This window comes from Mus pahari, chromosome 23, assembly GCF_900095145.1.
Source record: "Mus pahari chromosome 23, PAHARI_EIJ_v1.1, whole genome shotgun sequence".
Classification (NCBI taxonomy): domain Eukaryota; kingdom Metazoa; phylum Chordata; class Mammalia; order Rodentia; family Muridae; genus Mus; species Mus pahari.
Window position 1 is genome coordinate 20,517,098 of NC_034612.1, and position 25,669 is coordinate 20,542,766.

Here is a 25,669-nt window from a genome sequence, read left to right on the forward strand (position 1 = left end):
GAGAGAGAGAGAGAGAGAGAGAGAGAGAGAGAGAGAGAGAGAGAGAGAATGACACTATGGGACATTTGTGGACCCAATGGCTCCCCCTCCCGGTGAGTGCTATGAACTACTCCAACTTAGATCTTTTGGAGCACCCCCCCCCTTTTTTTTTCTCATGTATCTAAGACTGGCCTCAAACTCACTGCACAACAAGGATGCCTTTGAACTCCTGATCCTCCTGCCTCACTTCCTGAGTGTGTGCACCCCGCGTCCTATTTCTGCAATGCTCAGGGTGGAACCCAAGACTGCGTGCAGGCTAGGCCGTCGTCGCTGTGCCACGGAGCCCAGCCCAGGTTTTCTTCTTCTATCTAGAAAATGCTAAAGGAGATGTTCCCCATTGAGGCCGGTGAGATCCACACAGAGAACAGAATCATCCCGCACCTCCCGGGTGAGAGCATGGCTTGAGCCCCTCAGCAGGGTCCCCTGCCCCGGGGGGCTCCTCCTCTGCTCTCCAAAACCCCTTTCCACACACATTTGGGCTTGTGTGAGTGTGCTCATGGGTCTCTGACTCCCCGACCCAGCACCCAGGTGGTTTGATGGGCAGCGAGCCGCTGAGAGCCGTCAGGGCACGCTCACCGAGTACTTCAACAGCCTCATGGGTCTGCCCGTGAAGATCTCCCGCTGCCCACACCTGCTGGACTTCTTCAAAGTGCGCCCCGATGACTTGAAACTGCCCACGGACAGCCAGTGCGTAGCCACCTCCGCCGGGGGAGGAGACAGGGGGACAGAATGCACAGAGGGTGAGGGAGCCCCAAGTTCAGAAAGGGTGAGGGACTGCCCCATAGACAGTGCCCTAAACCCTGGCCGACACCGCATCTACACAGACTCAGGTCACCATGGGGCATTCAGGAGGAGCCAGAAGGGACCCCCCCCCCCCGGCCCAGGAGCTCATGGGAGCCCCTCCCAGGCCAAGCATCTCTATCTTGCTGGCAGAGAAGGGCTGGCTTTGCCATCGCCCTAGGGTTTGCAGTACACAAAGCTTCCTCTGTGTGCCCCCCCTAAGTATGGCTGCATAGAAAACCCCCTCATTTGTAAGGCCATCTGTGTTCCCAACCCACTCCACTCCCAGGGCTGGACCAGTGGATTCCTTCTCTCTGTGCCAACCTTCCTTTCCCTGGTTCCTTTTTCTACTGGGAAGTCCTCCTGCCGGTGTAACCTGAAACCTTCCCTTCTGGTCTGCTCCATCTCCAGGGTGAAGAAGCCAGAGACATACCTGATGCCCAAAGATGGCAAGAATAACGTAGCTGGTAAGATGCTAGAGGGGCCCAGGGGCAGGGGAACACAGGTACTGTGAACAGGACATAAAGACCTGGAGTATGGGGTTGCGGGGACAGAACACAGAGGAGGAGGAACTTTGGGGTCATGTAACCTTGGAGACTGGGGTTTTCCTCACCGGCACCGTCCAAGGCAGGAGAATCAGGAGTTCAAAGTCATCCTTGGCTAGCCACACAGTGAATTTGAAGCTAGCCTGGGCTACATGAGACCCCATCTCGAAAGCCAAACCGGGCCAGGTGTAATGGTGCCTTGAGTCTAGTGCCTGCATGAATGCCAGTCCAACCTGATCTACATAGTCAGTGCCAGGACAGCCCTACACTGTGAGACCCTGTCTCGGAACAATGCATCTGAAAGCCACAGAGGTGCTGCTCTGGGGGCACGCTAACCGCATCCGCCGAGAACACAGTTCTTAGTACCTTCCTTGTGTGAAAGGTGCTAGGTGCTCAGTACACAAGGGGCCACCATCATGAACTCGGCTGATCTCCAGTTTGCAGTGTGTGACAGCTCCCATGTTTTCCTCGCTGTCCCCCCCCCACCGGGGGCTGCCCTCCCTGCCGTGTCTATTCACGCTGCCCTCCCTCTGTGCAGACATCACAGGCCCCATCATCCTTCAGACCTATCGGGCCATCGCTGACTACGAGAAGAGTTCAGGAACGGAGATGACTGTGGCAACGGGAGATGTGGTGGATGTCGTGGAGAAAAGCGAGAGTGGTCAGCCCCACCCCCACCCGGGTTTTTTTTTGGGGGGGGGCGAGAGCATATGTAGCCCTTAAGTTCATGCTGAGGCCCAGGCCACCTCCAGCCTCCATCTCAGGCCTATCTTGTGCCTAGATTGCATTAAGGGGCGCTGTCCCACAGGCTCGCAGCCAAGCCCTCTGAGCTTGCGCTCGCTCGGGTGAGATCTGGGTGTGGAGTTTGGGGGCATTGGTGAGTGTGAGCACTGGGTGTCCTCACCACTGTCGTGGGTGAAGAAGGCGGCCAGGCGCCACCCTCACTTTCCTCTCTGTGCCCCCCCCCACACACACACATAGGATGGTGGTTTTGCCAGATGAAGACAAAGCGAGGTTGGGTCCCTGCATCCTATCTGGAGCCCCTTGACAGTCCCGACGAGGCGGAGGATCCGGATCCCAACTACGAAGGTGCTTCCTGCCCTCTGAGGCGACAGGGGGTGTGGGGTGAAGGAGAGAAAAGGGGTGCAGGGACATGAAGAAGCCAGTGGCTCTCCCGTTATTTTCAGCGTGGAGGCCTGGGTAGATGGTGATGGCATTGGTCAGGAAAGTAGAGGCAGAGCAGAGAGGCACAGGGAAGGCAGCCAGGACTGATGTGGAGCCTGGTACTAGGGCGGGGGAGGGGAACAGAAAGCTGAGCTGACAAAGGCTGAGAAGGAGGGCTTCCTGGAGGTGGCATTGAAATGGACCCCCAAGGGTAAAGTTGGCACCTCCAGGGCATTGGTGGTCTGCACTGAGTTTGAAAGCAGATTTTTTTTGGGGAGGGGGGTTATGTTTTAAGACTGGGAGATTCCACTGGGTGTGGTGGGGCATGTCTGTCACCTCAGCTATTCAGGAGGCTCATACTGGAGGCGCTCCAGTCCAAGGCTGCTCAAGCAGGCTGCAGAGCACTTCCCAGTCTGGGCAACATAATGACACCCTGCTAAAAAATATTGTGGTGTGTGTGCGCACGCATGTGTTCATGTACGTATGTGTGTGTGTGTAAGTGCATGTGTGTGTGCATGTGGTGTGTATGTGTGTGTGCATGTGTGTGCACGTGTGGGTGTGTGTGTATTAGTGTTGCTCTGCTTTCTATTACGGTGATAGAACCCCCATGACCAGAAACAGGTTGGGGGAGCAAAGGGTTTATTTCATGTTACACTTTTGGGTAACTGGTCCATCAATGAGATAACTCAGGGCAGGAAGCTGGGGGCAGAAACTCAAGTAGCGGCCATGGAGGAACAGTGCTCACTGGCTTGCTTAGCCTGCTTTTTTATACGATCCATGACTGCCAGCCCAGGCCCCACAGACTTGCTTACAGACCATTCTGATGGAGGTGTATTCTGGTAAAACTTCAGTAGAGGCTACATTTTCCAGATGACAACTTAGACAACAAAACTAAGCAGCATGTACACACACACACACACACACACACCATGAACACACATGCTAGCACTGGGAGTATAGCTCAGTGGTAGAGCCCCTGCCTAGAATCCCCCAGGGAGGAGCTGGGGTGTGGCTCAGTGGTAGAGCCCCTGCCTAGAATCCCCCAGTGAGGGGCTGGGGTGTGGCTCACTGGTAGAGCCCCTGCCTAGAATCCCCCAGGGAGGGGCTGGGGGCGTGGCTCAGTGGTAGAGCACCTTCACTTCATATTACAAGCCTTTGGTCCTATCCTTACAGTGTATAAAATGTTATCATTAAAAAAAGTAGGGGCTAGAGAGATGGCTCAGTGGTTAAGAGCACTGACTGCTCTTCCAGAGGTCCTGAGTTCAATTCCCAGCAACCACATGGTGGCTCACAACCATCTGTAATGGGATCTGATGCCCTCTTCTGGTGTGTGTCTAAAGACAGCTACTGTGTACTCATATAAAAGAAATAAAATCTTAAAATAAAATAAAATAAAAAACATAGTAAAAAAAATAAAAAAAATAAAAAAAGACAAAAAAAAAACAAAAACAAAAAAACAAAAAAAAAATTAAAAAACATAGAAAGGGAAAGCGAGAAGGAATAGCTCTGAGGGGACGGCGGAGCGGGCTGTGTGCTGTGGCAGTTGGAAGAAGCTGCGAGCTGGGGGGACGCTGGCCTCACTGGCTGCTCCCTCCGCCGACCAGGTGAACCGTATGTAACCATCAAAGCGTACGCTGCTGTAGAAGAGGACGAGGTGTCCCTGTCTGAGGGTGAAGCCATCGAGGTCATTCATAAGCTCCTGGATGGCTGGTGGGTGGTCAGGTAGGAGAGCCCCCTCCATCTGCGCACATCTCTCTGAGTGGGTTTCCGGAACCTCTCTTGGGCTCTGAGCTGACTTGGCTGTGCGATTCTGGAGTCTTCTGCCCTCATTAGCCACAGAGTTTCATCTCTAGGACCTTCCGCAATCAAACAAACACCATAAAAACAAGCACGAATGAGAAGGAAAATGATGGTCTATTTTGTTTTGTTTGTTTTTGATTTTCTAGACAAGGTTTCTCTGTGCAGTCCTGGCTGTCACTTTGTAGACCAGGCTGGCCTCAAACACACAGAGATCTGCCTGTCCTTGCCTCCAAAGTGATGGGATTAAAGGTGTGGGTCACCATCGCCCAGAGGCATTTAGACCTAATTGGTGTCACAGCACACATCTGCAAGATAACACAACTGCTTCCTTCCCCTGCCTAGACTTGGACTGGAGGGCTGGGGGCGTGAGAGGCTTGGGTTGATACAGATAAGGAAACAGCTTGACCTTTCCAATGTGGAGGTTTGAAATCTCTTAGCTTGTATTGGTCCTCAGGGGTGAGACACTATGAAGACCCCTGCTCTGTGCACACACACACACCCGTGACTGCCCGAGCCTCCAATGTGACCCATCTTGCAGGAAAGGGGATATCACCGGCTACTTCCCATCCATGTATCTGCAGAAGGCTGGGGAGGAGATAACCCAGGCCCAGCGACAGATCAGAGGCCGCGGGGCACCACCTCGAAGGTGAGAGGGGTCCTGATGGGGCAGGCCTGAGGAGGTTTCTGGCTGGGTAGGTGCATAGCAGGTTTAGTGCTGTGTCCTTGCTGTTGTTGGAGGTGGCAGACACAGACCCAGTGAGGTGCCCGAGGATGCCTGGGGGATGGATGGTCAATGAGACCTGAGCAGTCCCAGGACAAGGGTCATGTTGATGGGCAAAGTGGGTGTGGGAAACAGACCTGGGTAGGATCCCTGACCCCCGCAGCTCTTGCAGGTTCCCTTGCCTGCATTCCACTTGTTAAGTAAATACATGCTTAGGACCTGAGGGATGCCAGTCCCTCTGAACCCACTTGCTGAGCCGAGGGTTAGGATCTCAGGGTGTCCTAGTCTCCCTGTACCCTACTTTCTCTAGCCAGGCTTAGGATGCCAGGGATGTCCACCCGTGCCCCGGGGACAGCGGACTCCGGGGCACTGACACCTGCATCCTGCTGGGCCAGGTCGACCATCCGCAACGCACAGAGCATCCACCAGCGTTCTCGGAAGCGCCTCAGCCAGGACACCTATCGCCGCAACAGCGTCCGATTCCTGCAGCAGCGCAGACGCCCGGCGCGACCCGGGCCGCAGAGCAAGGATGGCGCAAAGGGTGAGCGCCAGGGCGGGGCGGGGCCGGGGCTGGCGGGCGGGGGTAAGTTCTTAGGGCTCCGTGTCCAAGGGGCCGGACGAGACCTAGTGATGGGATCGGGACTAGAAACTGCGAGCACCTTATAACTGGGAGGCTGGGGCCTCTGATGGTCCTGGCTTTGGTTTGCAGACAATCCATCGACTCCGCGGGTCAAACCACAACCCGCGGTGCCTCCGCGACCCAGCTCGGACCTCATCCTGCACCGCTGCACGGAGAGCACCAAGCGGAAGCTGACGTCCGCTGTGTGAGAGGCGGAGGCCCTAGACGGTCCCTATCCCTATCCCTGTATATACTTGTGTATAGCCTCAGGTTAGAGACGCCTCCCTTGCCTTAAGGTTTGGAATGGACTGAGAATGCAGCAAAGGACAGGACTGGGTTAATCTCCACCGGTATTGCTAGGATGAGAGGAGGCAGTGAGCACTGCTAGGGGGCATATGCAGGGACAAAAAAGATCTGATTACCTGCTGCAGAAGGCCAAGTGCCTTAGGAATGCCCTAGGAAAGTGTTTCTCAACCTGTTGGCCGTGACCCCTTTGGGGAGGGTGTCAAAAGACTTTCCCAGAGGTTGCCTAAGACCATTGGAAAATACAGATATTCATTTTTATAGATGTTTATATTACGATTCATAAAAGTAGCAAGATGAGCTGGACCGTGGTGGCGCACACCTTTAATTCAAGCACTCAGGAGGCAGAGGCAAGCGGATTTCTGAGTTCGAGGCCTGCCTGGTCTACAAAAGTGAGTTCTAGGACAGCCAGGGCTACACAGAGAAACAATGTCTCGAAAACAAAACAAAACAAAAAGTAGCAAGATGACAGTTACGAAGTAGCAATGAAAATAATTTTATGACTGAGGGGTCTCCACAACATCGGGAACTAGCCCTATTAAGGAGGTTGAGAAACACTGTCCTAGGTAGGGGCTCAGGATGTTGCCCAGTAGGTAGAGAGCTTGACTAGCACACAACCAGGTTTCCATTCCCAGCATTCCATAATAGGGCTTGCCAGTGTCCCAGCATCTGGGCAGTCAAATTGAGGCTCACATCTGTAATTTCAGAGTCAAGAGTCAAGAGAACTGCAGTTGGACTCAAGATCGGCCTGGGCCATGTAGTGAATTTGAGATCAGATTTAGCTAGTGTGAGATCCTGGGTCAAACCACCCCATCCCACAGCATAACGGGCATAGGAAGTCTCAGGGGGGCTGAAAGCAGCTGTCATTAGTGGATGATGCCCAAGACTTTCATTGCTTTCATGTCTCTAAGAAAGTATTTCCATCCCCAAATGCAAAGAACCCGTGCTGGCTGGTCTGTGCCAACTTGACACAAGCTGGTGTCATCTAAGAGAGGGAACCTCAATTGAGGAAACACTTCAGTGGTTAAGAGAACGGCTGCTTTTCCAGAGGACTGGCATTCAATTTCCAGCCTCTACATCTGCCTGTAACTCCAGTTTTAGGGCATCTGACACCCTCACACAGACATATATGCAGACAGAAGACCAGTGTACATGAATTAAAATAGACAATGAAAAATTTTTAAAAAAGAGAGAAAATGCCTCCATAAGATCTCGGTGATTGATGGGGGAGGGCCCAGCCCATGGTTGGTGGTGCCATCCTGGGCTGGTGGTGCCATCCTGGGCTGGTGGCCCTGGGTTCTAAGAAGGCAGGCTGAGCAAGCCATGGGGAGCAAGGCAGTAAGTAGCATCCTTCCATGGCCCCTGCATCAGCTCATCCAGGTTCCTGCCCTGCTTGAGTTCCTGTCCTGACTGTTTTCAGTGATGAACAACATGGAAGTGTAAGCTGAATAAATCCTTTCTTCCCCAGCTTGCTTGGGATCATGGTGTTTTATCTCAGCAATAGAAACCCTAACTAAACCAGAAGCTGTGAAGCAAAATGAAGCCACATGGGCTGGAGAGATGGCTCAGGGGTTAAGAGTACTGACTGCTCTTCCAAAGGTCCTGAGTTCAAATCCCAGCAACCACATGGTGGCTCACAACCATCTGTAATGAGATCTGACGCCCTCTTCTGGTGAGTCTGAAGACAGCTACAGTGTACTTACACATAATAAATAAATACATCTTAAAAAAAAATGAAGCCACACATCTTGCAAAAGACAACTCATAATGGCACTGCAGGCCTGCCATTCCAGTTGCTCCAGAGATGAAATACTTCTTGGGAAATAGGTGTCACTATGTATCCCAGGTTGTACTTGATCATCCTGCCTCCGGCTTCTGAATGCTGGAATTACTAGTGTGCACCATTTTTAGTTTTGTTGTTTGTTCCCTAAAGTGAAGTCCTGATGAGATGTCTCCCCGTTTGGGGGACAGGTGTGTGTGTGTGTGTGCACGCGCACGTGCATGCATGTGCGCACTGATTCATGATTCCATGTCTGTCAGGCTGGCCTCTAACTCCCTAGGTGCTGGAAGATGACTTTGAACTCCGTCCGGATGGTCTTAGTCCTTGAGTACTAGAATTTCAGCTGTGCATCTCCACAGCTGCTTCTCTGTATTTCTGATCTTGCTGATGTTGCCTTGTACCAATCTTAGCATTTCCTGTCATGTGCTGGCCAGGGAGGCTGCCCAAAGGCCTGCGTGTGCAGGGAAGCCGAGGAAGGAGCAAGGGCCACACCTATGGCTGCCAGCTTGTCGGGGCATCACTGTCTGCTGACTGTCAGTCTTTCTGAGTGCACATACAGTGCTAGGCTTACTCCAGTGTCTCTGCGCTTGAGGATGAGAGACAGAAAATGTAGGCACTTTACTTAGGGTAAATCTATCAGGAAGCAGGCAGAGGCCATTTGAGACTGCACTGACTCAGGCCTATGGGCACATGGTTTTTTTGGACCATCTTTTTTCTTTTCTCCTCCTCCTCCTCCTCTTCATGACAGGGTTTCTGTGTCAAGCCTGGCTGTCCTGAATTCTCTCAGTAGACCAAGCTGGCCTTGAACTAAAAAAATCCACCTGCCTCTGCCTCTGAGTGCTGGGATTAAAGGCGTGCCTGGCTAGTTAGGCCATATTTAAGGTGTGTAAACTGGATGCACATAGGTTTATCCACTGAGTTGGATTTGTCTGGGCCATTCCCCTCCCTGCCTCCATCCTTTGACTAAAAGACAACAATGCCTGGCCTGAAGAAACAGCAGCCAATTAAGAACAAGCTCCCGGGCTGGTGAGATGGCTCAGCGGTTAAGAGCACTGACTGCTCATCCGAAGGTCCTGAGTTCAAATCCCAGCAACCACATGGTGGCTCACAACCATCTGTAACTATATCTGACGACACCTTCTTCTGGAGTGTCTGAAGATAGCTACAGTGTACTTACATATAATAAATAAATAAATCTTTAAAAAAAAAAAAAAAAAGAACAAGCTCCCAGTCCAGTCTCTTCCCCATTTATCTAGCCACATAACTCCACAGACATCTCCTTGCCATGGTTACTGAAGAACACCCCATATCCCATCTTCTCCATGGTGGCAGTGCTTGTTAGCCCCCACAGGATCCAAGATCACATTCCAGGGTAGAGAAGGAATCTGCAGTAGATGTCATGAAGTGTTCTTGTAACCCCAAATCAGTGGATGCCGAGGCAGGAAGATCTGGGTTTCTAGATCAGCCTGGTTTGCATAAGGAGGTCCTGTCTTGGAGGTGGGGGGGAAGGGTAAGAGATCTGGGTTTCTAGATCAGCCTGGTTTGCATAAGGAGGTCCTGTCTTGGAGGAGGGGGAGAGTAAGAGGGAGAAAGGAGGACAGAGGAAGAGTGAAGAGGAGAAGAGAGGAAGGAGGGAGGAAGAGCGGAGGAGGGAACAGAAAGCGGGAGGGAGAAAGAAAAGGAAGGAAAAGGAAGGAAGAGGGAAGGAAAGAGGAGGGAAGAGGAAGGAAGGGAGGAGGGAGAGAGGAAGGAGAAGAGAGAGGAAGGGAGGAGGAGGGACGAGGGAGGAGGAAGTGGCCTTTAAGCCTTAACTTACCTGTCTGTTAGATCCTGTGTTAGTTCCTCAGGATCTTCCATTTCACTCCTGACCTGTCTAGCTCCGGGCATTCTAGAATATGGGACAGTGTCTCTGGCCGATTGATTATCCTTAAACTTAGAAGCACGGGGCATAGGCTGGCAACATGCGGAGGCACCTGTATGTGTGCACCCCCCTCGACAAACACACACACCTTTCACAGTGGGTTTATTGAAACGGGACAGCATGGATGAGTGGCATGGGTCAGTGAAGCCAAGAGGAGCCAGCCACTGGACCGACAACAGTTATGGGCTTTCTCAAACTACAGACAGGGGTCACAGGTCATCTAAACAGCTGTGATGTGTATAATTGGGATTCCAACTCAAAGTGGGGGGGGGGAGAGGGAATTTTCATTAAACGGAAAGGTTTAATAGTCTAGTATCATCTCACAGTCTATTAGGTCTGGAACATTCTAGGTCTCCACATAGAGGAATGACCAGATTTCTTTCCTTCCCTCTTCCAGCAACTTCTCTTTATTGAGATGGGATCTCGATAGGTAGCCCAGGCTGACCTCAAACTCAAACTCAGATCCTCCTGCCTTTGGCCTCCACAGTACTGGGATTGCAGGCTCCGCCTTCTGCTCCCTCACATGGCTCCCTGGAGCGCTGCGCCCCACTGCGCCTCTTTCTTGCTCAGCTTCATGATGGAGAAGAGCTGCTCGCAGATGTGGGTGCTGCTGAACATGGACAGCATCTTGGCACAGTGGCTCCTGTATTTGGGGTAACTGCTCCACAGGTGCTTGTAGAAGTCCGGGATGCCCACCTTGTCGTACTTGGTCCTCAGCACCGTGTTACACTGTAGGTCGATCACCTCCATCTGGAGCTCCTCGTGCACGCTGTCAATCGTGGCGGAGAACGGGGAGCTGAACAGGGTGAGCTCGCTCTCACACGATTTGAAATCTGACAGGCGCCTCTGGAACTCAGCCTTGAGTTCTACGATCTTAGGGATGTAGTTGAGCCCATCGCTCTCACTCCGGGAAACCGATTTCAACGTGGGGAAGTGGGCCAGGTTGTTCCTGGCCAGATGCGTCTCCCAGAGACACAGTTTCGCTAGGAAGGCCCGGATGAAGTCATACATCTGGGTGACGATTTGTGAATGGCCTTGGAGGGAGGCATCCAGTGTATTGAGGTGCGTCGTCATGTCCACTAGGAAGGCTAGGTCCAGGATCCAGTCCCGAGAACTGAGTTGGGGCACAGGTTTGCCCCGGGAAGACATGAACGAGTCTATTTCCTCTAAGGATTCGAAGAACCTCCTGAGGACCAGCCCTCGGCCCAGCCATTTGAGGGCCGTGTGGTACAGTAGGCTGCCATACTGACTGTCCAGCTCGTAGAGCAGTGTCGTGAAGTTGCCGTGGTTCAGGCCACGGGAGCAGATCCAGTTCACCGAATCTACCACCACGTCCATGACGTGGCCCATTCTTAACTTCTGGGCACACAGCCACTCCGGGTGAATGATACAGCACACGGATTTGAGGTCGGCTCCCTTGCAACATGAGGCTGCCCTGGCTCTGAGCTTCGTCACCAGCCCGCTGTTGGCATCCACCATGGCCGGCGTACCCGTGGAGGCCACGCTCACCAGCTTGGACCAATCGATACTGAACTTCTTGAGACTCTTCTCAACGCGCAGGAATATCTCATTCCCGGATTTGGCGCCTGTCATGGGCACTGTGTCCAAAAGTTCCTCGGACACGTCGAAGTTGTCGTCGACGCCGCGGATGAAGATGGCCAGCTGGGTGGTGTCATTGATATCCGTAATCTCATCGATGGCGATGGAGTACGCCACAAAGGAGCGGATTTTCTGTCGTAACTTCTCCCATAAGCTCCCGGCCACCTCTTCCACGGGCTGCACCACGGAGTTCGTGGGGGGACTTGCGTTCGGGAATGTTTGCTCTGCACACACGATCTCCGAGGCCCCCAGGAGATACTTCCGCAGCCCCCTTTTCAGCTCTCGAAGCTTCTCTTCCCGCACCTGCCCCGAGTACTGGTCATAGTGCCGGCTGTGGTTGGTCTGGTAGTGGCGGCGCAGGTTATACTCCTTGGACACCGACACGCTCTGCTTGCAGATCAAACACGTGGGGATGTTCTGCACCTCCACGAAGAAATAGGCTCGCTCCCACTTTTCTTGAAACACGCGGCCCTCCTGGTCTATCTTCCGTTTCCCCACTTTATAGAGACATGGAATGGTGACTTGGCAAGTCCCCAGCCCTTGCCCTGTTCTATTTAATTTTGAGAGTGGGTGTCCTGATACCCCAGCGCGCCTCAAACTCACTAGGGAGCTAACAGTGATCTTGGCGTTCTGATCCTAACTCCACCTCCTCAATGTGAGGTGGTTGGCATGTGCCACCACGTCCAGCTTCTCTCTGGCCTTTTTTTTTTTTTTTTTTTTTTTTAAAGACAGGGTATTTCTACACAGCCCTGGTTGTCTTGGAATTTACTATGTAGACGAGGGTGGCCTCAAACTCACAGATCCACATGTCTCTGCCTCCTGGGTTCTGGGAGTAAAGGTATGGACTACCACGCCTGGCATGTTTATTGCTTTGGTTTGTTTTTGTTTGTTTTTGAGACTGTCTTACTCTGTAGCTCAGGCTGGCCCTGAACTCCTAGTGGGCCTCTGGCCACAGTTTCCTCGGGGCTGGGATTACAGCTGTATGCCACCTTGCCTAACTTCCAAGAGAGCTTTGAAATATTAAAAAGGGGACCAAGCAAAGGAAATACGTGACTTACCAAAGCTTTAGATCTCAAAAGCGCCAGGGTAGATTCAGACCCCCACCTAACTCGGGTGAGCAGTATAACCAAGTGTGCACGTGTTGAGTTTGTTTTGGCTTTTTCTGAGACAAGGCCCCACTGTGTAGACCAGGCTAGCCTACAACTCATGCAATCCCTAGCGCTGGGATTGCAGACCTGAGGTAGCATACCGGGCTCCGTGTGTTGGTGTTTGAAGCCACCGTACAGTTAAGTGGAACAGTTCCTGACAGCACAAATATGAAAACGTATCTGAAGAAGTTATAGTGGGGCTGGAGGGTGTGAGAGAGGGCTAGCATGCTATGCACAAAACCCCCCTGGCTTTGATACCCAATGCCACATAAAACCAGGTATGGTGCCAGGAGCCTGTAGCCTAGCACTTGGGAGGCAGAAGCAAGATGATTTCTGTGAGTTAGAAGCCAGCCTGGACCACATAACAGATTGTAGGTGAGTGTCTGGGATTGAAGGAGTGAGACACTGTCTTCCAAACCCCAGACAGCTGGGTGTGGTGCTGTGTACCTGTAACCCAGCAAATGGGAAGCAGGGGCAGGTGGCTCTCGGGGAGTTTCCAGGCCAGGCAGAGCTGCACCTTGAGACCAACAATAATAAAAGCCAAGGAACAAAAGAGAAGAAGAATGAAAGGTAAATAGGGCTTTGGATGTAGGTCAAAGGTAGAGCGCTTGCCTAGGTCGTGAGAGACCTTGGGGACCTTGGGCGTCATCCCCAGCCCCATAACAAACCAAACCAAACCAAACAAGCACATCTGAAAGGCCACGTGCTTTACTGGCAGGCTCCAGGCTGCAGGTGGGAGGGCCCTGTGCAAAGTGCCCACCATGACACTACACAAAGCACTGTGTCCCTCGATGTTCCTGCTTCTCAAAATACTCACCATTGCTGAGTTCAAGTCCAGGAAGTGGTCTGCAGGGAGACACGGGGGGGGGGGGGGGGGGGGGGGGGGGGGGGGGGGGGGGGGGGGGGGGGGGGGGGGGGGGGGGGGGGGGAGGGGCAGGGGAAGGAAGTCTGTTTTCATTGGGCCCAGCTAGCTGTGTCTCCACACTTCCGGTGGTGTCGACACAGTGCTAGCCAGGCAAACTCGGAAGTGAACCAGGGGGAAACCCACCATGGTCAGCAAGATGGCTCGGTGTGTGAGGACGCTTGCTGCCAAACCCAAGACCCAAGTTCAATCTCTGGGGCCCCCGTGGTAGAAGGAAAGAATCGACTTTCACAAGCTGTCCTCACACATGTGCCATGACAAGCCCCTCATTCATAATTATAATAAAAAAATAATAAGAGGCACAGCTGCAGAAGCGGAAGAGGGTGGAATGCCTTGGAGCATCCTGACTCGGAGAAGAAGGGTGGCCCCTCCCCACCCGGCCGGCCTCCTGGCTGGGCTCCCGAGCCGCTCACTAGGCGTCTGCCCACCTCCAGCTTGCTCTAGGGGAGCTGGGACTCACCCACTCACCTAATGACGGTGAACTTGATGAAGTCTGCAGCGTCCAGGATCCTCCTCATGGAGCTGATCTCCAGGTACCCGGGAGCTTTGAACACCACCCCTGGAGGCATGCCATCAATCACCACACAGCCAGGGTTGAAGGTGATTTTCCTGTAGGGAACCTTCACGGGGAAGTCCACTCCGATCGCCTCCCCTGTGATGAGAGGTGTGGGGTAAACTGGATGCCTCTGTGCCTTAGTTTTCAAAGCTTTAGGGGTTTTTTTTGTTTGTTTGTTTCTGTTGTTGTTGTTATTTTTGAGTCAGGGTCTATGGACTTGAACTCAAACCAAGCATCTTGCCTCAGCCTCTTAAATGCTTGGGTCACATGCCAGGCTTTCGGTGACCTGTCTTTAATGTCAAGATTGGAGCTGGACCTGGAGGTGCACACCTGTACTTGAGTAGCCGAGAGGTAAGATTACTGGAGTGGAAGTGTTTGACGTCAGCTGGGGCAACACAGGGACAATGCTGCCTCCAAACCCAACAATGACTGCGCTGAACCTGGTGACACAGGCCTAGGACCCCTGCTACTCAGGGGGCTAAATCAGGAGGATCAAAAGTTCAGGAACTGCCTACTCCCCGGACATTTTTGAACTACCCAAAGAACGGCACAGGGCAGTAACTCCGGCACTTTTCAAGAAAATCTTGATTGAATTCAAGACTGGCCTAGGTCATACAGTCACAGCCTATCTCAAAAATGAATAAGTAAAAAGAAAAGATATTTTGGGGCTGGAGAGATGGCTCAGTGGTTAAGAGCACTGACTGCTCTTCCAGAGGTCCTGAGTTCAAATCCCAGCAACCATATGGTGGCTCACAACCATCTATAATGAGATCTGATGCCCTCTTCTGGTGTGTCTGAAAGACAGCCACAGTGAACTTATATGTAATAAATAAATAAATCTTAAAAAAAAAAAAAGATATTTTGGCCAGTGATTATAACAGGACTAGAGTACTTTCAATGCTCAGTACTTCATAAAGGGGTGGGGTGGGTAAAGTCTATACATTTTGGAGGTGTGGGACTGGAGAGATGGCTCAGCAGTTAGGATCACTTGCTGCTCTTCCAAAGGGCTGAGTTTGTTACGAGCACCTATGTCGGGCAGCTCACAAGTGCCTGTAACGCCAGCTCTAAGGGCTCTGACGTCTTCTTCTGGTCTCCAAGGATGCGGTCTTCACGTGTGCATGCCCCTCCAACACACATTTAACTGTAACGAATGTGTGCACTTTGGATGTGTGCCAACAACGGAAACTTACCAAACTTACGGCTGAAGAGGTCGTTCACTTGTTCTCGAAGTTGCTTAATTTTTTCAAGTCCTGAGAGCCTCTCCTTCTCATGATCTACAGATCATCGGAAGACACAAACCAGACTCATTCATACATTCTGTTCTCTTCAAGACAGATATTAGCAGGATTGCCTGTTTACCTGTCTTATTGGTTAGCTACCTGAGCACAATAAATAAGCATTTGGGAAATACACAAAACGGAAGCTGTTACAGATAAATTTGACAACCCCATAGAAACATAACCCATAATACTTAAAAAAATTTTTTTAACTTATTTATTTAATAGGAGTATGTTGTAGCTGTCTTCAGACACCAGAAGAGGGCATCAAGGTTGTGAGCCGGGCTGGTGAGATGGCTCAGTGGGTAAGAGCACCCGACTGCTCTTCCGAAGGTCCGGAGTTCAAATCCCAGCAACCACATGGTGGCTCATAACCATCTGTAACAAGATCTGGCGCCCTCTTCTGGAGTGTCTGAAGACAGCTACAGTGTACTTACATATAATAAATAAATAAATCTTTAAAAAAAAAAAAAAAAAAAAAAAGGTTGTGAGCCACCATGTAGTTGCTGGGAATTGAACTTAGGACCTCTGGAAGAGCAGTCAGTGCTATCAACTGCTGAGCCATCTCTCCAGCGCTACTTTATTATTATTATTATTATTATTTTTTACTTGTATTTATGTGTGTGCCTCACACTTGCAAGCGCCCATGGGGTCCCCTGGAGCTTCCGGTGGTTATGAGCGGGCATGAGTTGGGAACAGAACCTGGGTCCCCTGCAAGAGTGGTAATCCCCCTCAGCCATGCTACTCTTGAGGGACATGTTCAGTGCTGAGCAGGACAAGGGTGTGTATCTCCATCGCTGCATTCAATACTGTAATGCAAACCTCAGCCCATCCGACTGGACAAGAAGTGAGGAGAAACGAGGCTAGGGCTAGGAGGGGATAGCTTTCAATACTATAAAATTAATTTTTTTAATTAAAATTTTGTTTTGTTTGGTTTCTTGCTTTTTTGTTTTTGTTTTTCGAGACAGGGTTTCTCTCTGTATAGCCCTGACTGTCCTGGAACTCACTTTGTAGACCAGGTTGGCCTCGAACTCAGAAATCCGCCTGCCTCTGCCTCCTGAGTGCTGGGATTAAAGGCGTGCGCCACCACGCCCGGCTCAAGTTTTTTGCTTTTTCAAACCAAGGTTTCTCTGTGCAGCCCTGGCTGGGCTGGAACTTGATCTGTAGACCAGGGTGAGATCCGCCTGCCTCTGCCTCCCAAGTGCTGGGGTTCAAGGCATGCACCACTATGCCCAGCTCAAGTTAAAAACTTTCTTTTAAAAGCTTGGCGTAAGAAAAGAAAAAACAAACAAACAAACAAATAAAAGCTTGGCGTGGTGGTCCATACCTGACAGCACTCAGAAGGTGGAGGTAGGCAGATCTCGGTCTTAGAGGCCAGCCTGTCTACACAGTGAGTTCCAGGCCAGCCAGGGCTACAGAGTGGGACCCTGTCTTAAAACTTAAATAAGTAATCTTTAAAAAGAGTGGGTCAGGCCGGGCGGTGATGGCACACGCCTTTAATCCCAGCACTCGGGAGGCAGAGGCAGGCGGATTTCTGAGTTGGAGGCCAGCCTGGTCTACAAAGTGAGTTCCAGGACAGCCAGGGCTATACAGAGAAACCCTGTCTCGAAAAACCAAAGGGGGGGAGAAAAAAAAAAAAAAAGAGTGGGTCAGATGGCGGCTGGAGAGCTGACTGGGCAGCTAAGAGCACTTGTTGTTCTTGCAGAGCATCTGCTTCCTTTTCCAGCGCACGCATCTTACCCTCATCTGAACCTGATGGGCACTGCATAATGCACACACATGCACAGAGACAAAACTCATACCCAGGAAACAAAGTAAATCAAGACAAATTAAAAATACAGTAGCCGGGCGTGGTGGCGCACGCCTTTAATCCCAGCACTCGGGAAGCAGAGGCAGGCGGATTTCTGAGGTTGAGGCCAGCCTGGTCTACAAAGTGAGTTCTAGGACAGTAGGACAGCCAGGGCTATACAGAGAAATCCTGTCTTGAAAAACATAAATAAATAAATAAATAAATAAATAAATAAATAAATAAATACAGCTGGGTGATGGCGCACGCCTTTAATCCCAGCACTCGGGAGGCAGAGGCAGGCAGATTTCTGAGTTCGAGGCCAGCCTGGTCTACAGAGTGAGTTCCAGGGCAGCTTCAAGGGATCTTGTGCCCTCTTCTGGGTACCACACTCACAGCACTCACATGGCAGACACTCGGCCACACATACACACATAAATAAGGGAAAACAATCTTTACAACAATCATGGGATTCAAATGATGAAGACATTAAGTGGATGTCCCCACCTGGGACTGTCACCTGTATGATCCTAAGATCTTCAACACCTGCCGCAGAGTTTACAACGTTGGACGGATTTGCATTTCCTTGAGAGCAAAGGAAAAGAGGTAAGAGTGACCAGAAAATCATCAAGTCTCTAAAATATACCCAAGTGTTACTTAAGGAGAAGTGCAGACTGGACACTGCCTCCCTATCCACCATCCCTGTGCAGTGAGCGCAGTGTGTGGTGCAGCGCAGTGTGCGGTGCTGAAAAGACGGTTGACCTTCTAGGTCAACCTGGCTGGACAGGTCTGTGAGGGTGCTTCCAGAGTGTATGCTGAGGAGAGAAGCCTTGTCCTGATGTTGGGGCTCTACCCCATGTTCTGGGGACCCAGACTGAACAAAAAAAGAAGAAAGCAAGCTGTGCACCAGCACCAATCTGTCTGCTTCCTGACTGTGGATACAATGTGACCAGCTGCCTCCGGCTCTGGCGACCGTGCCTGCTAATCCGCTAAAGACTGTCTCCCCTCAAACTGTGAGCCACAAGAGACGTTCCTCCTTTAAGTTGCTGATTTTCTTAGAAAAAAAATATCTTTTTATTTATGTGTATGAGTGTGTGTCTATGTTGGGATGCAGGCATGTGAGCACACAGAGGCCAGAAGAATCTGGAGTTAGAGGCAGTTGGGAGCCACACGACATGGGAGCTGGGAATTAAATTTGGGTCCTCTGGAAGATCAACAATTGTTCTCAATGGTTAAGCATCTATCTCGACAGTCTCTTTGTTTCTTGTTTTTGTTTTTGTTTTTTAAGATATGGTTTCTCTGTGAAGTCCTCGCTGTCCTAGAATTGGATCTGTAGACCAGGCTGGCCTTGAACTCAGACATCTTTCTGCCTCTGACTCCTAAGTGCTGGGGTTACAGGTGTGTGCCACCACTTCCCATCCACAGTCTCATTAATTTAGTACTCTGTTGCAACACTGTGACAGTTGCTAATGTGCCAGATGGATGGCATCCACTGACACTGTACTCTGCGGTTGAACAGGATGATCATCAAGGAGAGGGAGGTCACCCGCTCTCTGATCCTCAGGCCATGCCACCTGTAATTCTTTACATCCAACTGAAGAGCTTTAGTGAACTGAAGAGCACTGCTCCTGAGTCCACGTGACTACAGAAGAAGAGACAGTACACTGGACATCGTTCAACTTGGCTCTTGAATCGCCTTCTTTGGCAAGCCGGTATTGACAGGTCAGGAGTTAATCTTTCTTCCTGTCTTCTGGCTGACTTGGAGGGATGTTTACTTTCATCGCATGCACTGTGTTTCTGGCTCAGAGTGTATTTTCTTAGTTCTTAGAGGTGCCCCGTGAAGCCTGCTTTCCAACCCCCACTGCCAAAGGCTTCCTTTGACTGAGAGAGCCCCGCCTTGCTTTGTGCTCTAGCTTGGTAATGAGAGTTGGGTTGGAGATAGCCCCAGACAAGCCACTTGTTCGAGGTCCTCTACAGCATCGTGCAAGGCCTTCCGAGTGTAAGGCTAGCCCATTTCTGCTTAATGAAGTACATGGTGACATCTTCAAAAACAATTGATTCTTGTGGCTCACCCAATAAGGAGACAGCTGCCATCACTAAACTTTTTACTCTAGTTGCAAAGATAAAACTATCAGGACCCAGGGCTCCAAGTGGTCTTACTGGACTTTTTATAAATAGAGGATGTGGCCGGGCGTGGTGGCGCACGCCTTTAATCCCAGCACTCGGGAGGCAGAGGCAGGCGGATTTCTGAGTTTGAGGCCAGCCTGGTCTACAGAGTTAGTTCCAGGACAGCCAGGGCTATACAGAGAAATAAATAAATAATAAATAAATAAATAAATAAATAAATAAATAAATAGAGCATGTGGACTCCATACTCTGTCTCCCACCAAGCAAACCCTCAAGCATTAATTCTAACTGTGGTTAAAGAGAGGGCCAGTGAGGTGGCTCAGTGGGTAAAGGCACGTTTTCTGCAAAGCTGGTGACCTGAGTTCGGTCCCCAGAACCCATATCAAGGTGGAAGGAAGGAGAGAAGTGGTCCCACAAAGACGTCCTCTGACTCCCACATGCATCGAGACATGGTCATCTGTCTTAGTTACTTTTGTGCCGCTGTGATAAGACACCACTGCCAAGGCACCCTATAGAAAGCGGGGTTTACTTGGCTTATGGTTCCTGAGGGTTGGAGTCCATGACCCTCATGGCAGAAGGCAGGCAGGCCCAGTGCTAGAGCAGTAGCTAAGAGCTTACATCTTGATCCATGAGCACAAGGCAAAGAGAGCTAACTGGAAACGGTGGGGGCTTTTGAAACTGCAAGGCTTTGACATGACAAAAGACATCATTAAAATCCTAGATTGATGAAATAGATTCTATTGCTGGTGAAGGGAAAAAGTTTATTACGCCCCAGTAGCTTAGAAACATTTGTATAGTTTGAATACTTTTTGAATTTGTGGTTGTGCAGGCCCTGATCGTTGTGTGAACTCATGTGTTTGCCGATTGTTATTGCTTTTTGCCAAGAATTTGTGGGCTTTGGTTGCTAGGCTACAGGTGAAAAACTTCCCTGGTAACCTGCTTCTGCACAGGACTCCAACCCCTCACCCCTCCTAGACCCATTCTTTTTAAATCATCTCAAATCAGAAAGCTAAAACTTGTCAGATTGATGGCCCCCTTGAGGGTCCATACAAAGAAGGGTCCCTCTCCCTTTCGGGGTCGACTCTACCCCCTGTGTGGGATACGAGTCGTCCCCAGAGCTCTGGAATAAAGCCTCGTGTGTTTTACATCAAGAATGGTCTCTTGTGAGTTCTTGGGGGGTGGGGGGGCCTGCGCCATCCTGAGACTAGAACAAGAATCTCCCCATTTTCGGGGGTCCTACAAAACCTCCAGGCTCACCCCCAGGGACACATCTTCATCACCAAGGCCACACCTTCTAATCCTTCCCAAACAGTTCCATCAACTGGGGACCAAGCACTCACACATAGGAGCCTATGGCTCGTTCTCATCCAACACATGCATGAATGTGAACACACACACTGGTTCCAATCATCACCCTACAATAATCATTTCAGAAGTAGTTAGAGCCGCATGGAAAGCCATCCTGATCATGTGACAATCACAAGCGTTTTGGTGACTCACCTTCCATTTTTACCTCAGTCTCGGGGTCCTCATTGGTCTCTAAAGAGACCATCGGAGTAGACCCTTGAAAAGAAAACATCTAAAATGACATTCATTATTAAGCAATCTTAGGTTCCCACAGTTGACTGTCCCCAGCTCCACCCCACCCAGATTTATCCTCATGCTAGAGTTTTGTTTTGTTTGGAGGCAAGGGCTCACTTTGTAGCCCAGGATGGCCTTGTTTTAGAATTTTTTTTTTAAATAATCTTTTTTTTTTTTTAAAGATTTATTACACTGTAGCTGTCTTCAGACAATCCAGAAGAGGGCGTCAGATCTTGTTATGGATGGTTGTGAGCCACCATGTGGTTGCTGGGATCTGAACTCTGCACCTTCCGAAGAGCAGTCGGGTGCTCTTACCCACTGAGCCATCTCACCAGCCCTATTTTAGAATTTTTCAGAAGGTTTATTTTATGTATAAGAGTGTTTGCTCACATCCGCAGAGATCACGAAAAGATGTTAGATCTCCTAGAACTGGAGTTGTAGGTGTAAGCTGCTATGTGGGTGCTGGGAACTGAACTCAGGACCTCTGGAATACCACTGGCTAGTGTCAACTGCTGAGCCATCTCTCCAGCCCCTGGTCTTGAAATTTTATGTATGTTTGTACATAATAAACACACAGTGAATTTAATTTCGTAAGAGATAATCATCAGGCACTAACATATGATGTTAACCTGGGGGATTTGGCTTGGTTGGTAGAGCACCTGCTTAGCGTGTACAAATACTGTATTCCAACCTTAGCAGTGCGTAAAGATCAGGAGACGGAGGTCGTCCCGTCTACACAAGGAAGTCTGTGGCCAGCCTGGGCGACATCAGACCTTGTCTCCACAAAAGTAAACACCATGATTTCCCCTGGGATTCTCCTATAAGGGATAAGGAGAGAGAGAAATTTCTACATATTACCACACAATCTAGAGCTGCTCACACTCGTGGACACTGAGTCCTCCACTGGGGCAGTGGGATTTCACATGGTCACGGTGCTTTGTAAGCAACTACTGTGGGGCGGGGAGGGGCTGCTGGAGAGGTGACTCACTTGTTTTGGTTTTTCAAGACAGAGTTTCTCTGTGTAGCCTGGTTATCCTGGAACGCCTTCTATAGACCAGGCTGGCCTTGAACTCATGTAGATCTGCCTACCCAAGCCTCCTGAGTGTTGGGATTAAAGGCACAGGCCACCACCTGCCTGGCTGAGATAATCCAGTTGTTAAGAACACTTGGGGGTGGGGGGGTGCGGTGAGTGGACTGGAGAGATGGCTCAACGGTGAAGAGCACTGGCTGCTCTTCCAGAGGTCCAGAGTTCAATTCCCACATAAAGGGATCTGATGCCTTCTTCTGGCATGGAGGCATATATGCAGATAGAGCACTCGCATACATAAAGATAAATAAATAAGTAAATAAATAAATAGGGCCGCTGTTTTGGTTTTGGATAAGACCAACACTCATTTCCTAACACCCGTCCTGGGAGGTCACAACTGGCAGTAACTCCAACTCCAGATCTGATTCCTTTTCTATCCTCTGTACCCGAACTCAGGTGCACAGGTATGCACACACACAATTAAAAGTGAAATGAATTTTTAAAAAATGAATTACTAGGATTAAAAAAAGAGAGATGCAGGATATGGTGGCCCACGGTTCCAATCCCTGCTCTAAGAAAGCTGGGGCAGAGGGTTTCAACTTTGACGCCAGCCTGAACTATGTTCAAAGCAGCCCGTCTTCTAAAAAAAGAGGGCTGGGAGTGATTGTGCGCCTTTAATCCTAGCACTTGGGAGGCAGAGGCAGGTGGATTTCTGAGTTCAAGGCCAGCTTGGTCTACAAAGTGAGTTCCAGGACAGCCAGGACTACCCAGAGAAACAAACAAACAAAAAAACAAACCAAACAACCAAACAACCAAACAAGTAAACAAACAAAAAACAAACAAAAAGGGGAGAAAGGCTGGGAGGTGGTGGCGCACGCCTTTAATCCCAGCACTTGGGAGACAGAGGCAGGTGGATTTCTAAGTTCGAGGCCAGCCTGGTCTACAGAGTGAGTTCCAGGACAGCCAGGGCGACACAGAGAAACCCTGTCTGGAAAAACTAAAAAAAAAAAAAAAAAAAAAAAAAAAAAGGGAAGAAAGGCCAGATGTATACTGCCACACCCTCTTCCCTCCTGTGGAGGCAGAGAGGAGGCTGCAAGTTTGAGGCCAGCAGCTACATGGTGAGCTCCAACCTGGGCTGCCTGCAAACAAAAAGACCTAAGGATGCTACCACGGTGGGCAGCGTCACTGTGGGGTTCCCACTCCCTGCACTTACAGATCAGGAACAAAAACCACACAGCCCCTAAAGCTGCTTCCTAAGACAGATGTGCCAGGAGTCACCTTCTTTATTCCCCGTGTTAAAGGGAGGAGACGCTTCGTTTTCTAACCTGCAGATGGTAGCTCCATTTCAGTGACGTCACTGCTGGTGGAAGAATGCTGGCTTCCTGAAAGGACAATATACAGGAGTCACTGGGGCTGGCGAGATGGCTCGGCAGGTAAAGGTGCTTGCAGCCAAGCCTGAGGACATGAGTTTGATTCCGGGGACTCATATTACAGGAGGGAACTGAATACTGCACATGCGTACCATGGCATTCCCTCCTTCTCCACCAATACATACATTAAAAACATAATAAAACATTTAGAATAAAGCAAAGAGGCCCCTGAATGCAATGGAAGCATTTTAAGGACTGGGATGTGGCTCAGTAGGTAGAGAGCTTAGCTAGGGTGCAGAAGTCCTGGGATCCACATAACCCCAGCACTCAGGAGGTGGAGGCAGGAGGATCAAGATCATCTTCTAGGGCACAGGAAGTCTGGGGCCAGCCTGGGCTACATAAGACCCTGTCTCAAAAAATAAAATAAAATAGCTGGGCGATGGTGGCACACGCCTTTAATCCCAGCGCTCAGGAGGCAGAAGCAGGTGGATTTCTGAATTTGAGGCCAGCCTGGTCTACAGAGTGAGTTCCAGGACAGCCAGGGCTATGCAGAGTAACCCTGTCTCAAAAAAAAAAATTAATTTATCTATTATGTGTATGCAAATGGGGGTGCATGCCATAGTGCATATAGGGAGGTCAGAGGTCAAGTTGTAGAAGTTGGTTCTTTCCTTAGAATATGTGGGTGCTGGGGATGTTTTGGGGCAGGTACTTTACCCATTGATCCTCTTGGAAGTGCTCTTTTGTTGTTATGGAATAAACATATATCTTGGAATTATCTTACTCTAGAAATAGAAAGCAATTTAGGCAGGGGGAAGGGAAGAGCACAGGCTTACGGGCATGTCTCCTTCATGATGTCACACTTCACTGTTCGGTAGTGCCAAGGACTAGTGGGTGATGTGCTCAGCCACCCATAACAGTGTTAGTTACAGGGAATCGGATCAGTTTCACATGGAAGCCAATGGATCCTGTTACAGCAGTCCTATTGCTGTGGCCGCAGCAATCATCTAGATTTATTTATTGGTTTTTTAATTACGTACTGGCTAGTTTTATATCAATCTGACGAAAGCAAGAGTCATCAAAGAGGAAGGAGTCCTCAGTTTAAGAAATGCCTCCATGAGATCCAACTGTAAGGCATTTCTCAATTAAGGATCAGTAGGCGAGAGCCCAGCCCATTGTGGGTGGTGCCATCTGTGGGCTGGTGGTCTTGGGATCTATAAGAAAGGAGGCTGGGCAAAGCATGAGGAGCAAGCCAGTAAGCAGCACCCTCCATGGCCTCTGCATCAGCTCCTGTCTCTAGGAGCCTGCCCTGCTTGAGTTCCTGTCCTGATTTCCTTCAGTGATGGACAGCAATGTAGAAATGTAAGCCAAATGAATCCTTTTCTCCCCAACTTGCTTTTTGGTCATGGTGTTTTGACACAGCAATAGGAACCCTAAGACAACGTATATGGAAGTTTTGTCTGCAGGTGTATCTACACACCAGAAGAGGGAATCAGATCCCATAGGACTGCAGTTATAGACAGTTGTGAGCTGCTATGTCAGTGCTGGGAATCAAACCCAGGACCTTTGGAGGAGTAGACAGTGCTCTTAACCACTGAACCATCTTTCTGGCCCTGGAAGCCTTTTCTCTGAGGTTTGGTGCATCTTTAATCAGCTGAACTTGATCCTTTACAGACTGCTGTCTCGGCTCAATAAGCTGCATTACCTGGTAGATCCATGACTGTATGCAGGATGACACTTTGAGAAGCTTTTCTTAATTAAAAATACATTATTATTTTTATTTCATGTGCAGTTAATGTTTTACCTACAGGTATGTCTGTGTGACAATGTTGGATCCCCTGAAACTGGAGTCACAACCAATTGTAAGCCCTCATGTGTGTGCTATGAATTGGACTAAGGTCTCAGGAAGAGCATCTAGTCCGCTTAACCACCGAGCCATCTCTTCAGCCTGGGTTTCTTCATTTTCGAGACAGAGTCTCATACATGAGGCTTGCACTTTCTAGATAGTTATGGTGGTTTGAATGAAAATGGCTCCCAGGAATGGTGAGATAGATGGCTCAGCTGTTAAGAGCACTGACTGCTCTTCCAGAGGTCCTGAGTTCAATTCCCAGCAATCACATGGTGGCTCACAACCATCTGTAATGGGATCTGATGCCCTCTTCTGGTGTGTGTCTGAAATAAATAAATTGAAAAACAAAGAAAATGGCTCCCAATAGTGATTCATTGGGAGTCATTATTGGAAGTGTGGCCTTGTTGGAGAACGTAGGATTGGGTGGGGAAGGGGTGGGCTTTGAGGTTTCAGGTCAAAGGAGCCCCAGTGTCACCCTTGATTTGTACTGCCTGTGGAGCTGTATGAACCTCCCCAGTACCCTATTTACCTGTGTAACAAGCATTATTCTTCCTGCTATGACAAGAATGGATTAATAATGATAAATCTCAACTGGAAGCCAGCCCCAGTGGAATGCTCTCCTTTATAAGAGTTGCCATGGTAAGGGCTGGAGAGATTGGTTCAGTGGTTAAGAGCACTGACTGCTCTTCTGAAGGTCCTGAGTTCAAATCCCAGCAACCACATGGTGGCTCACAACCATCTGTAATGAGATCTGACGC

At 50.0% G+C, this 25,669-nt stretch overlaps 2 protein-coding genes across 4 annotated transcripts in view; one reads left to right on the top strand and one right to left on the bottom strand.

The window, feature by feature from the left end:
• Ncf1 (neutrophil cytosolic factor 1) overlaps window positions 1-6,213 on the top strand; it is an 8,001-nt gene extending 1,788 nt beyond the window's left edge. Inside the window, exons 3-11 of the mRNA XM_029533701.1 lie at window positions 352-427; window positions 561-726; window positions 1,231-1,286; window positions 1,903-2,025; window positions 2,346-2,453; window positions 4,133-4,250; window positions 4,867-4,974; window positions 5,445-5,590; window positions 5,759-6,213. Coding sequence (XP_029389561.1) covers window positions 352-427; window positions 561-726; window positions 1,231-1,286; window positions 1,903-2,025; window positions 2,346-2,453; window positions 4,133-4,250; window positions 4,867-4,974; window positions 5,445-5,590; window positions 5,759-5,877 — 1,020 coding nt within the window. The 3' untranslated portion in view covers window positions 5,878-6,213. The remainder of the gene's footprint in view (window positions 1-351; window positions 428-560; window positions 727-1,230; window positions 1,287-1,902; window positions 2,026-2,345; window positions 2,454-4,132; window positions 4,251-4,866; window positions 4,975-5,444; window positions 5,591-5,758) is intronic.
• A 3,547-nt stretch (window positions 6,214-9,760) lies between these two features.
• Window positions 9,761-25,669, bottom strand: part of Gtf2ird2b (GTF2I repeat domain containing 2B) — a 38,566-nt gene continuing 22,657 nt past the window's right edge. For 2 of the 3 annotated variants that reach the window (XM_021186773.1, XM_029533920.1), the window contains exons 10-16: window positions 23,021-23,077; window positions 20,588-20,650; window positions 17,468-17,545; window positions 15,088-15,171; window positions 13,810-13,993; window positions 13,237-13,265; window positions 9,761-11,768 (exon numbers count right to left, since the gene is read on the bottom strand). In XM_021186773.1, coding sequence (XP_021042432.1) covers window positions 10,192-11,768; window positions 13,237-13,265; window positions 13,810-13,993; window positions 15,088-15,171; window positions 17,468-17,545; window positions 20,588-20,650; window positions 23,021-23,077 — 2,072 coding nt within the window. In that variant the 3' untranslated portion in view covers window positions 9,761-10,191. The remainder of the gene's footprint in view (window positions 11,769-13,236; window positions 13,266-13,809; window positions 13,994-15,087; window positions 15,172-17,467; window positions 17,546-20,587; window positions 20,651-23,020; window positions 23,078-25,669) is intronic. The other variant, XM_029533921.1, reaches the window with a different exon arrangement.